General features: G+C 37.7%; 1 protein-coding gene across 5 annotated transcripts in view; it reads left to right on the forward strand.

The window, feature by feature from the left end:
• The window catches only part of TENM1 (teneurin transmembrane protein 1), a 776,824-nt gene that overhangs the window by 544,704 nt on the left and 218,286 nt on the right, over positions 1-13,834 (forward strand). For all 5 annotated transcript variants that reach the window (XM_077186191.1, XM_077186192.1, XM_077186190.1 and 2 more), the window contains one exon: positions 659-937. In XM_077186191.1, the coding sequence (XP_077042306.1) occupies positions 721-937 (217 nt within the window). In that variant the 5' untranslated portion in view covers positions 659-720. The remainder of the gene's footprint in view (positions 1-658; positions 938-13,834) is intronic.

A 13,834-nucleotide genomic window follows, 5' to 3' on the forward strand; every position in this document is an offset into this window, starting at 1 on the left:
CCATTGAGGATTTGTAGCCCCTGTGTGGGCAGAAATTCATATGGGAGATGGAGGGGAAGAAAAGGGGTTGTAGAACAGGGTAGAAGCTTCTTCCTGTTGAAATGTCCACAAAATCTAAAAGAAAAGGGTGTTTTCTGAAGCATTGCATGCTCTTCTGGAGTAACAATGTGGTATACTTTTATTTATAAGAAATGTGGTGGTTTTCTGTCTGAAGCCTTATTCTTGATTAGATGTAATGTAAGTCACAGGAGAATACTTATAAAGAGTGAACTTTCTGCATTCTAGATTTCATATTTTAAAAGACATAAAAAGTTATTTTCACTTAACATGAATATGCATCCCTTTAGAGAAATTGTAACTGTTCCATCTTTGAAATCAAATCTAAGTTGTTGTAATATATTTTATATATAAGATACAGTTATTGCTTGGTCTTATAGGACAGTGCTTAAGATTTGGTTTTGATTTCTTCCTTCAAGTAGTTGTTATTTTAATTCTATTTTAAAGAGCCCAAACAGTAAAATATGAAACGTTCAGTTTCTTTCCTGGATTATAGTGATATTAATGAAATTTAATTGGTTTATATAAAAAAAAATTGACCTTTTTGACCTAAAAGTATATAGTATGTCTGAAATAAATTACTGTTGTTTTTTCTTTGTAGGACTGTTTCCTTAAGGCATTCCAGTTGCTTGTTTTCATGACTTTGAGCCTATTTAATCAGAGATGGAGCAGATGGACTGCAAACCCTACCAGCCACTGTCAAAAGTTAAACATGAGGTGGATCTAACCTACACAAGTTCTTCAGATGAAAGTGAAGATGGTGGAAAGCAAAGGCAATCCTATGACTCAAGAGAAACTCTGAATGAATATAGCCAAGAGCTAAGACTTAACTATAACAGTCATAGCAGAAAAAGAAAAGCCATTGACCAGTCCACGCAAGGTAAATCATTTATTTTATCTACTAATTATGATTATTACTTTCTGATTATGCACTATGAAAACATACCAGGAATTGAGCAAACTTTTTATTCTTAGAGTCTCATAGTATCAACCCACTTTTTACCTAGTTTTAATCATCCTGTAATATCAGAAATTTAGGAATTTTTTTTTAAGATAAAGTGCATTTTTAGCAGGATGGACTGACTGGTATTCTAGAAACCATCACATGCGAGCTACAGACAAATATTTTCTTAAGTAGGAGCTACTCTTCTTAATAATGTTGAGTGATTAATTATTTACTGCCTTTGCATATGTTGGGTGCATTTTGCTATAAAATCAACGTTGAGGCTGCAGGCTATCTCTGCATGTGCTTACGAAGCCTGTGAATTAATTCAGATACAACAATTCTCTTAACATTTCTAATCATATAAATAATTGAGTAATTTAAAAACTGAAGTTAATTAGTGTATTGTAAGGAAAAAACCCCAAGAGTTAAGTTTCTGTTTTAGCCTTTTGCATGATTAGGACAAATATTTGAGCAATGACGATAGTTGAACTAAAGTTAGGAAAAGCTTCTCTTTGATTAGAGACAGAAGCTAAAGACTAAGACTCAAGAAATGGAAGGAATGAGCAGAATTTACTGCAGCATTTCCTGACAGATTCTGTAAACCCATGTGCTGCTTTTTGTACACAGTGAGCACAGAAGGGTCTTATCTGCTGCTTTCAGCTCTGTCCCCAGTCCAGGCAGGATGGTGGGACAGGGAGAGTATTTGTAGGAATCAGTGTGTCAGACTCAATGAGAGTTCTGTCCCTTAAAGGTAACAGCAGCAGGGTCCTGGGGCCAGTCACTCTCTGCTCTTCAAGGAAGTGGTTAAATTACATTCAAGTGTGGTCAGTACTTCTCAGCTAAAACTTAAGGTATTTATTTAAAAACAAACAAACAAACCCAAAATCCTCAAACAAGCCACATCACACACACACCCTGCCCCCAAAGCCCTCGCTGCTTACTCAGAAAAGCCTTCAATTTTCTGAAGATAAAAGTAATTATGTTTTTCTACAAGGGAATGAAAAATAGGCTTTTTGAAGATGGAAAATTTGTCTTCTCTGTGATGTGTAAATTAATGTGAAATTTGGAACAGCTGTGCTACAAAGCTATTGCAGCATTTTTGTTTTTTACTGCAGATATTGTACTTCAAGTTACACCCATAATACTGGTGTTGTCTGAAAGTACCTGTAATTCATGGGAGCAATAATACTTGGCTGCCTCCATCTGTGTGCATATATTCCCTCCAAAGAGTTACAAAACTGCCATTTTTGGGAAGAAAAAGTCATAAACATAGATTTCAACAGAGGATTGTTTAGAAAACAGATTTGTTTGTTGTTTGTGACCTTATTTTGAACAGGCTATGAGAGTTTAATTAACTGAGATATGGCTGTATTGTTGTACCTCTGGATGGTGTAAACATTCTTGTAGCTCTCCTTGGAGCAGCTCCCTTGTTGCCTGTGCCTGTGGGAGCAAACCTCAGCATGGAGCTGGGTGTGCAGGGCTGTGCTGCTGTTGATATTCCTGTCAGCTGCAGCATCACTGGCTTGGGCATGTCTGAAAGGCTGGCAGTCACTGCTGTAGGCATCAGAAACCAGCCTCTGTGTCATGCTGAATTTATTCTTCCAGAACATTGCCTCTGAAAGCAATCACATTAATAATTTTGGAGAAATAGCCAAATTAGTGTGCATTTCTGTAAGAAGTTGTCAGGCATGAACTTAGCTCCGTTCTTCAGGAGTGACCTGTAATGAATCAGTTGTGTGCATGTGCTGACTAGGAAGTATTTTGCACTCATGTTGTGTGATTATTTTATTGAAGTTATATGCCCCAAGATTTTTCCATTCAAATTAATTTTTACAAGATACTATGTGAATTTTAAGAGCTTCTATTTTTCAAACATTGGTATTTTTCTTTTTGGACTAAAGATAGTCTTTTATTGCTTCAGACTGCAGGATGAGGCTTGATGTCCATGTTTCTAGAAAAATTACTTAAGCTTCTAAGAGTACTTTGCCAATACACAGGGCAGCTCTTAAATATTTCCTTACCTCTTCCCAGAATTGTGTAGGTCAGTATATAATTATTTAACACTGTGTTATTCACCTCAAAATATTTTTAAAATCCTATTCACATGCACTGGTTTGTAAAGATGGAGTTGAACCTGTATGAGAAATCACAATTTTGTCTTATGTTATGAATTCAGTTTGGAATAACTGATACTGTAATTGCACTGCCGAGTATTTCCATTTGGCTTCTCAGGAATTCATCCTGACATCTTTCTAGTCATTTAAATGATGCTTTTTCTCTGCCACAAATTGAATCTGAATATTTGGCCTGGCAAGCAGTGCAGATTTGAAGTATAAAACTGGTGGTGCTCTAAATTCAAAGAGCAAAAGAGTTTGTAAAGCTGAGTGTAAAATTTCAGACTTCAGGCAGGTAGGATTGCAGTTCTAGTGAAATCAAAGTGTTTCCAAAAGGATCCCAGGTTTCACAGTGTTGGACCTGGAAGTTCCTGGTAGTTCTTGGTAGGAAAAAGGTTCAGGTTTGAACTGTGAATCTGGATGAATCCATAAAACTCTAAATGGTTTATTTTTTAAATCCATTCTTTTCTAAAATGCCTCATCAGAATCTTTAACAAGATTTTTCTAGATGTTTTTCACATCTTCTGAATGTAAAAAAAGAAATTAAAAAACCTAAACCCCCACAGCACCCCCTTTTCAAAGGGGACTGTTCTGCAAGGAGTGCTGTACCATGCCAGTGCTGGAGAATTGCATAAAATAATTCTACCTGTAAAGGCTGTTGGAGCATCAAAGGTTGTATCCCCAATTAGTGCCAAAATACTCTTCTTTAGTGCCATAATATTCTTCTCTAGCTACAACTGAAATAGTTCCCTGAGTGTGATGAATTAACAGAGTGCACAGTGAGGATAATGCCCATGAACTTCATCCTGGAAAAGTGTGAGAAGAGATGAGAAACACACACCCAGTAACAGCCCTGCTTGGGGTGATAATGATGACTGTGAGGTGGCATTCCAAGGAGCTCTAATGATGGCATGTGGGAAGGAATTCTGACAGAATAAAGTCATTAATACAGAGAAACTTTTAACAGGAACAAATGTAGGGGTGTGAGTATACTGATCTAGTTAGTTTTGTGAGAAGAGTCAGTACTTTAGATGTTTATGAAAATTCAAAGAATTGATATTGGCTACTTAAGCAAGATAGGTTGTGTAATTTAGACTGGGCAGTCATCTGAATTTAGTAAATAGCTTCAGAGTAAAATGTGATTTGTTGCACAAAATACTGCTGTATCTCAGCCATTTCTGTGAAGATTGCTGTTATAAACAGTTTGTGTATTTCATTGTTAATGTCAATACTGAGGAATTATTTCTATGAAAAGTTTCAATAGAAATCTGAGATTATGTACAATCATAGGCATATTATAGGTTTGCATATACGGACAATCTGTATTAAACCAGAACTTTACAGGACATGAACTTAAAGGAATCATTTCAAGAGTTCATCCTCTAGAATTGAACAGAGCTGTTAGTGTTTTCCAAAACATTTTTTGTGTCTGTTGGAAAGGCCACATAGTGTGATCACATAAATAGCAAACATTGAAAACAGTATCCAAATATAGAATACTTAACTGTGTCAGTATTTTTAACTCCTTACAGGTCCTGAAATTGTATCTCAAATGTTACACTTCAGATTGGTTGGTTTTGCAGGTAATTAAGGAAATATAAAATAAAAGAAACCCCAAATAAGTACAGAATCGATCTATTGATCAAGCAGTTTATTTACATGCTGTTGTTCAGGTTTAATACTGGTGTCCTTTATACAGGGTCCAGTGCCAGCTGAATTCTGTCTGGTGTTACTTGGATAAGATACAGATAACTTGCATTTATAAATTTGAGATTTACCAAATAACACCACAAACTGTTTAAAGCCCAACTGAATTTTGCTGGCCTAACAACTCAATGTGAGCAGATACAAAAATCTCCTGACAAAGCATCACTGACTCCTGAAGAGTCAGTGCTAAACACATAATGTGTATATCTAAAAATGCATTCTCTTAGTAACTGGAAGGTTCAGAATCCTGCTTGTCTGAAGATATGTAAACCTGCAATATCTCATCCTGGCAAGATCATCTTACAAAGTAAATTCCTGGCAGACCCAATATCATAGAGTTTGGAGATATTGGCAAATGGAGTAAATGAATTCTTGGAAGAATTGGTAAACATACTGTTTTGTCCTTGAAGGAGATGGAGTAGAATTGGCAGAAGTTGTCTGAAATGTTGCTCTTCTAGGAAAATCATTGATGGACCTGGCTGTGAGGAAAAAAAGTTCTTACAGATGCACCATACGTAGATTGCATCTCAAGCTTATTTGTGACATGTTTACATAATTAGAACTGCTTTCTCCCACAGCTTTCTCTGTTTCCACCAAAGCAAATATGAAAGGAGCTGTACTCTACAAATACTGGCAGTACAGAAAAGCTTTCTGGCTTTTAGGTTAATTATAGATTTGTAAGAGAACACTAGTTTAGAGAAATGAATTCCTGATAGGATAATCATCTGGGATCGAGTCATTGGCATGATAAACTTTATTGATTGTTAACAATATGAGCATATGGCAGTAAATTTCTGGTTAGACAAATGTTCATTTCCTGGCAAGATAAGTGTATTGAACTGCATTATGGGCAAAGCAAAATGGAGTTATTCCTCACAGGAGAATCCAACAGCAAATAATTTCTGGTAAATCCGTGTGAGAAAATCAGCATCACTAGTATTGTAGGAAATGACAGAGTGCCTCACAAAGAATTGACCTATTCTGCTTTTAGCCCGTTTAAAACATAAGGGAACCGTTTTTGTGGACAAAAGCTCCAGATTGGTGACATGATTAATGTTTTCTGAAAAGCACATATAAAATTATCTTCAGGAGCAATAGGTAAACAGATCCAGCTAAGTGTTCAAAGCCTTCATCAAATGAACTCCACTGACTTCACAGAGGGTCCTGGGTCACAGTGTGAGAAAGCTCTGCAGCCTAAGGCCATTTCTGTCTCATCCTCTCTTTTTTTGCTTTCTGATGTTGCCATCCAATTTCCCTTTCTGCCCTCTGATACGTCCCAGCGACAGTGAGGATACAGAGGCAACAGAAATGTTTCCATGCTGAAAAGCACTTTTGTTCCCTAGAAGGGAAAAACTACTTCTGAGGTACAGGAATAGGAGGTCTGTTTTGCTATGCATTAAAGTTCAGCAATTCTCAGCTTACTAGGAAGGAAGATTTAAACACATGTAGCTCGTAACATCATATGACCAGTCAAAACCAGTTTTACTGGTCATCCTAGACATAAATAAAAGGCATGCTGACAAGCACTGCTAGGAAATTGTCCTGTCAGGAAAATGTCATGGTGGTGTTTTGTCAATTGTGAAGCAGCAAAAGCTTTTTATGTAATAACTGTTTTCTACTCTGATCCCAGAATTATGTAAATCCATTCAGGACAGCAGATCTGCTTTGTGTCTATACCAGGGCCATGGAGAGTTGAATTTGAGCTATATGTAGTATGTGCTTTTAGTTAGAATTATCTTATTTTTAAATGGTGTGTAAAGGTAAAAAAGTCCTGTGTTAGATTCTCCCCTTAATCTGTTATGTATAACACTAGAATAACAAACTGGCAAACCACAAGTCTGTGCTCTTGGGAGCTCTCCCAGAGGAAACCAATGCCAGCAGAGTGATTTTTTCATTGTTTTGATAGAGATTTGGAGCACTTATCTGGGTGAATTTAGGAGTCTATGCTCATGAACTTCCACAAGGAGCAGTAAGTGAAAGGGAAAATTTCATTGGGGGGCACCCCAAGTCTCTTGATATCAAGAAGCTGCAGTGGTAACCTGGTGGCCAGTGGAACTGGGTGTTACAGTTCACTGTCACTCTACCTGCCAGTTACATATTTGGGAGCCATTTAGTATTCATGTGATAAAGACTGTCAAAATAAAATATATTTCATTGGCTGTTCATTGACATGTAAACAGCACATGGTGAAATGCATATTTTTATGTTTGTAGCTGAAAGGGAGATCATTAGTTTTGAGAAGGGTAGGAAAAAGAATGTCCAAAAAATGCTCTAACGAGAACTACTGCTATGCAGCCTTTTAGAAGTATGGTAGTTTGGAAGTCTTCAGCTAGGTGTAGTTACTTCTCCTGTTCTCTGTATTTTCTTTGTGATATTCATTGGTTAATGAAGGAAGGAATTTTTTCAATCTTTAAGCTGCATCATTTATTCAGAGCTGAGCCTTGAGCTGCTGTGGAAGGTGTTTGTAGGACAGTGGAATGAAGCATTCCTGGGTACTGTAAGAGGATGTTATGAACAGGCTGGTTACAAATGAAACCAATTTTTTTTGCAAGCACTTTCTTTGAAATTCTGATTTAGTGAAGAAAATTGTCTAAAAAATAGAGGACTTCTGGTAAAATGCTATTACTAGACAGGGTCATTGTAAAAACAGTAGAGTTATTTTTGTAGTATTAGGCTCTTTCTCCTTTTTTTTTTTTTTTTTTACAAATACCAAATGCTTAGACTTTTAGTGTTGGGGTTTGGTTTTTTTAGCTAATTTTAGAAAATCTTCTGAGAATTGAAGCGTGTTATGTACCTGTGTGCTTTAGAGCAGACTTGAAGCATAATGAAGTGATTTCTGTGTAAGGGCACACAGTTTATCCCTCGTGCTGTTTCCTGAGAGGGACTCAGCTCAGTAGAGGGTGATTTAAAGGTCCTTCAGATTTCTGGGCTGTGGACTAGCGGAAGGAAGCGACAGCTAATAAGCTCCATCTCCTGTTGCTGTGTGTTACACCATCTGCTCTGAGTGTTTATGAGCTTCATGTTGTCCAAAAAAAAATTACATACGAGGCAAAGTAAAAGACTCCACACTCCTAAAGCTTTAGTGCATTGTCTGCTGCTGTATTCCCTTGCACAAGTAGGGATTCCTGGTGTGCTGTGCTTTGTTTGGCTGGCTGTGTTCTAATCATGGTGGTGTTTCTGTCTCCCAGAGAAAAACAGTGCCATGAGCAGCTCCCTGTGGCTTCCTGGACTGCAGCCTTCTGCTCTGTGGGGAGGATCTGCAAACTCTAAGGAAAGGAAAGCAGCACTTAGGTTTAGACCCCCTCCAGATATTCTTTCTTGATTTGCCAAGTAATTGGAAATTTCTCTCCCTGGAATAACTGGGGTGAGAAAACTCTGTGTTTGTACCTTCATTTGAAATCTCACAGGGGGAATACTTTTCCTTGCCTTCATCAAATCACAATACATGAGTGAATGGAATGTGCAGACACTTCTTTCCCCATGAGGCTGGAGTGGGTGCTTCCTTCCTAGATCACAAAGGTGTTACGAAAGCTTGTAACCTGCTGTCACCACTCCTGTAACACTGCTTCTGATCCTGTCTCAGCTGCCATCATCTCAGTGAAAAAAAAATGCCTCATATGATCAAAAATAGCTTCATTCTCTTAAGTAATTCTTCTGATTTAAAAACTGGATATCCAAGAGAGGGGGGGAAATGTGAGAAAAAAAAACCTACGGAGAGAGGAAATAAACTAGTGAAGGATCACAGTGCATTTCCAATCTCCTACTAACAAATCTCATCTGAAGAATAAAAAAAGCATTCTCCAAATGTTACACAAGTTTAACAATCCATTTGTCAGTGCACGGATACAAACTATCTGAATTTCCATTCTCTTCCCTGAATCACCAGTTTTCCATGGTGTCAGATGCCAGAAATCATAAAAGTAAAAATCAGAAGGGCCGAGTAACGCAGCCAGTGTAACAGGAACCAAGGTATTTGTAGAGGCCTCATCCATGGGAGTGTTTGAGGCCAGGTTGGGTGGGGCCCTGAGCCACCTGATGTGGAGAGCGCTATCTCAGCAGGGGATTGGAGCTATATGATCTTCGAGGTGCCTTCCTGCCCAAACCATTCTATGGTTCTATGAGATATGGCAACCTTTGCAGTAACCTCTGCCAAATACTGGTGGAATACCTACAGGAGAGGCTTCAACTTTTGAGTGAATGGTTTGGAATTCTGTTTGCAAAACCTGGAATTGTATCTGTTAACAAAGTTCTTGTTATATTAATAGAGCCTCTTCCTATAACATGTAAGAGTGTCCAAGAAGATGTCAAGAGTTAAACCAAGATGGGAGCAAGCATCAAGGCAGAGTGAGGAAGTGGGTGTCAGAGCAGGGAACCAGCACACAGCTCTGCCCCTGCCCCACAGTCTGGTTTTATGTTCATTCTCTTGCTGTGTCTTTCATGTCACTCTCTTTGAAACAAAGAAGAGCTGTCATTTTCTGGAACTAGAAATCTGCTTTGCTTATCTTCATTTGTAGAGCAGATGCTGAAACAAAATAACATTTCTTCCCAGGGTTTCTCATTTATGTTTCTGTCAGAAGGTTTTGTATGTCTCAAAGTAAAGAACTGTCAAGAGGTCGCTCAGTGAGTCGATGACATTGCTGCATATCTAGATATACAGCAGAGTGGGTGTACCCTAACAAGTATAGAGCTTGAATTAGTTTTTCTTTTGAGAAAGAGGCTCAGGTTCTTCTGAATTTAGGTCTTTATGTGAAATAAACTCTGTGATTTAAAATGTGATTTAAAATCTAAGGATCCCTTTTCGAAGTTTCAGTTTTATTGGACATTGTTTGAAATCCTGCTGACTGTCACTCTGTAGGAAGGGTTTGCAAGTGGATGAAGTGTCTTTAGCTCAGATGGCTGAAACAACATGGAAGGAATAATGAAATGTTTAACACCAGCAGAACAATTCTTTCACTGCCCCCTACCCCCCAAGCACCAGTTACATAACAAAACATGTGACTACTGAGTAACATTGATATGGTCACTTCCAGCTGTAACCCCAGGAAAAACATAGGAAAGTCATGTACCAAAATATAAACAGTTGCTGTGAAAGTCACCAAGAGATTATTAGGAAGCCAGAAAATTCAAATTATAATATTAGCACTGTGACAAATCAGATGTAAATAAATTTTGTAAAAAACCTATGCTTTATTCAGTATTAATGTCCTGGAATTGATGGCCTGCATTACTACATTACTACTTGAATTACTTTAAGGAGCAGTCTTGTACCTTACCTGTTTAGTCCAGAAAAATTGCCAGAAAATGTGTTGGGAGATTTTTTTTGTATACATGGAGATACAGAACAGTAAAGAAAAGGCAGAAATCAGAAGTGTGTGTGCACATGCTTGTGAACTTTGAACAAATTTGGGGTTGTTCTTTGTAATTGGAGTCAATTACTGAGAGTTTAAATAGATAAGTATTAGAAATGTTGACTAGTAGTTGCCCCCAGAGGTATTCACCTTTGTTGCTTGCAAAATGTGTTAGTAATTTCCTCTTGCTGATGTTCCTTTTCTCATTTTGTATTTGGGAACAGATTATGAAATTCATTTGTCTTTTACACTCTCTGAAAGGAAATACAGAATTCATGAAGACAAGGGCATGGTATGAAAAAATCTTTGCATTTCAATTGAGAAAGGAAAAAAGGGAAATAGCTGCCTGCTCTTACTGGATAAATCTTCATTTATGCCAGCATATTTTGGATGATCATCATGTCAGTTACCATAGTGTAAGAATAGCAATGAAAACAGTTTCCACCTGCATAAACAGCATTTCTCCTCCCATTGTGCCTGCAACCACATAAAGAATATTTTGGTTGCTTTAAATATATTTCTTTCCTCCCCCTGTGTATCCAAATTTTCTGAGCCAGTTCTATATTCAGTAATACTTAGTAATTTCTAGTGAAAAAAGTAAAATAAAGTAATAAATTGACAGAAGTATCTGTTTGCATGATGTCATTGAGCACAGCCTAGCTTAATGTCAAACACCCTGTACTTGTGTCTGTGATGAAGGACACAGTGTGCCCTGCACCTGCCCAGTTAGCACAGGCAGAACTTTCAGATTTGTGCTGTTTCTGCAGGTGAAGCCAAAGCTGAACACAGTAACTTCAATGTCCTTACTCACAAATGCCTTGTGCCAGGGTGGTGTTCTGATAGGCTGATGACAGTTTGCATTGCTTCCCCAACATTTAAACTTAGCTTGAAGAATTTCTGCAGATACTTTGAGGTTTTTATTGATTTTAAAAATTAATTTCCTAATTATTTAATTCATTAATAAATTAATCCATTAATTTTTATAGTTTTGCAGTTTTAGTCCTAGGAGAAACTATCTGACACATGGTTTTGTATTTTGCTGTGGTCTTTGGATTAAGACTTTCTTTTCTGTAGAGTTTTGCTTTCAAGATACAGGGGAGAATTGATTTTGTATGTCTGTTTATCCATAAAAGTATGAAAAACCATGTGCCTGTTTTTAATACTAATTCTATATGAAAATAGTCCTTTGCCTTTAGTAGTCATACTGCTGTAAATCACAAAATAATATTTCTTCTTTAACAACAAAGGAGTACATTACAAATTATGTATTGTGCATGTGTCAATACATAACCTTGAGTAGTGTTTTGTCAGAAGTGTGTCATTAGTGGCTTTGGAAAGGAAATATTTGTAGTATTTATTTGGTTGGTTTGGTTTGCATATAGATTCTCAAGGGAGTAATTGAGCTGTTGATTCTGGGGCTATGATTCTTCCTGGTAACAGTGAGAATTACGCCTATAGGTGTGAGTTTAAGCTGATACTGTAGCAGCAATTACTTAAAAGTTTGCAGTTAATTGTTGAGTTGCTGGCAATTGATCTGTAGAGTGTTGGTGTTCAGGGATGGATGCTAATAAATTTACTTTTATTTATGCTTAGGAAACTAATCTGCTTTCAGACAATTAAAAGGAAAAGCCTTACTTACAGAATCATTTGTGCATCTTTATGCCTTAGCTGCTGGATCAGACTATTGAAGATTTCATTGTTTTTAAAGTATCTCTTGGATCCTCCCCACACTTCTTCATTGGTAGCATTTGAGGACTTTTGGCACACATTTTCTTTGGGGTTTTTTGGGTGTTTGGGTTGTCTGGTTGATTGGTTTGTTTTCCCCCAGTCTGATAACATCTATTAAATAAAGAAGGAAAACATGAAAAATTAAGTGTTCTACTTCAGTCCCTCTGTAGTGACTGTTGTGCTTTTGGGGCAGTTGCCAGGTGTTCAGCTGGCTGGAGGCTTGTGCTCCTCACAAAGCAGTTGGCAGAGACTGACTGTACCTTAAGAATTGGTTGCCTCTGAAAAATTTTATTACTCTAAAAAAGGAAGGTGTACTCTGACAGATTTTCGAGTTGTGGAGAAAAGGAAGGGTAGCTTCCTTTTCCATTGGGTAGCTCAATGCTATTTACTGCTTGCAGAAATAACAGTAGTAATGTATTTCTTGGCATGGAGTTGGGCATACATTCAGGAATAAAAAAGCTATTTAGCTAATTTTCAGCTTGTATTTACAAACTATGACAGGGGGTGGCTCTGCCTGCTGCAGGCTGTGTCTCCAGTTCATGAATTCCTGGCACCCATCTGTGTGTCATCCAGCTGCACTAGACCTCGGTACAAAGTGAGCTGTGTCAGCTTTGGCCAGCTTCTGCCTAACATTATCCCAACTCTCCAGTGAAATATTATTCAGCCTTGAATTCACCCAAGTGATGAATATTCATTTCACAGGTAATTATTGTCATCCCCGGGCAGCTCCACTCACACAGCCCAAACTTCTCACGCAACCCATCATCGCTGTGGCTGTTTTGGCAGCACAGAGCTTATGATTCCTCATGCTTTAATAATGCTCCATCATCTGTGCTATCAGATTTGGGTCAAATGACCATCATAAGGGTTAGAAAACTCTTCCTTTATGCAGTGCTTTAAGAAAATAGAGGCACCTGGCACTTACCTTTGGATGTGCTCCCCCACGTCCCTCACCCGAGCTAAGAGCACAGTGGCCACAAACAAGGTGCTTGTTTGCTGTGCCTTGCTGCTCCAGTTTAGATACCCACTGTGACCAATTGAGTGTTCAGACATTATATTTCAGGGTTTTTTAGTTTTTCTCCAAGATTGTTGTTACTAAAAGAAATCTCAGTCCTTAAATTGGATGTAGTAATGGCTTTATCTCAACTGTCAATTGAGTGGAATAATGTTGCTAAGAAGTACCAGTATTTCAGTTTAATTTTATGATCTTTTTGGAAGACTTATATGTGTAAAATATATTTTAATGGCTAATAAGTTCTACAAAAGGATAAAAAATACACAAAAATATTGTTTTCTTTCTATGCTCTAAGTATTATTGCTATCATTATTATTAAAATGAATAAAACTGCTAAAGAGCTACAGTTATAGTGGTGGGAGATCAGTAAGTGTCTGAACTGGTTAGAGTTCAGCAGCAGATTGTTCACAAATGAGGCGTTTACAAACTTGATGTCTTTGACAACATGCAGCACAATTTTACAATGTTTGCATCATTATTTTTTTAAATTAGCCTCCAAACACGTTCAACAAATTTGTCCATTATCATTTCAGCAAGCTAGTCTAAGCAAGAAGACAACTGTATTAAACAGGAAAATGCTGGCTTGTAACATTTCCTGGCCAGTGTCTCTTCAGTTATTCGGTAGGAGAGCATCTGACAGCTGCTTCTCACTCAGTGTTCAGGTGTCTGTCCCAGCATCTGTCCACTGATTCCTCATTTTGAATTGAAGAAAAGCAGAGGGATGTGGGAAGGGGACAACTGAGGGGTGTAAATACTGTTCTGAATGTGTATATTGTTGACAAGATAGTTCAAATAAATACTTTTTATTAGCTTGGCAAAAATAGTTCTTTGTCCTATATTCACTTTTTCTTTAGCTGCACGGCCGGTCACTGTTCATCCTGCTTAGGTTTGAGTTACCCTCATGTTCAGACCCCTTGAG

This window comes from Agelaius phoeniceus, chromosome 14 (genome assembly GCF_051311805.1).
Source record: "Agelaius phoeniceus isolate bAgePho1 chromosome 14, bAgePho1.hap1, whole genome shotgun sequence".
Classification (NCBI taxonomy): domain Eukaryota; kingdom Metazoa; phylum Chordata; class Aves; order Passeriformes; family Icteridae; genus Agelaius; species Agelaius phoeniceus.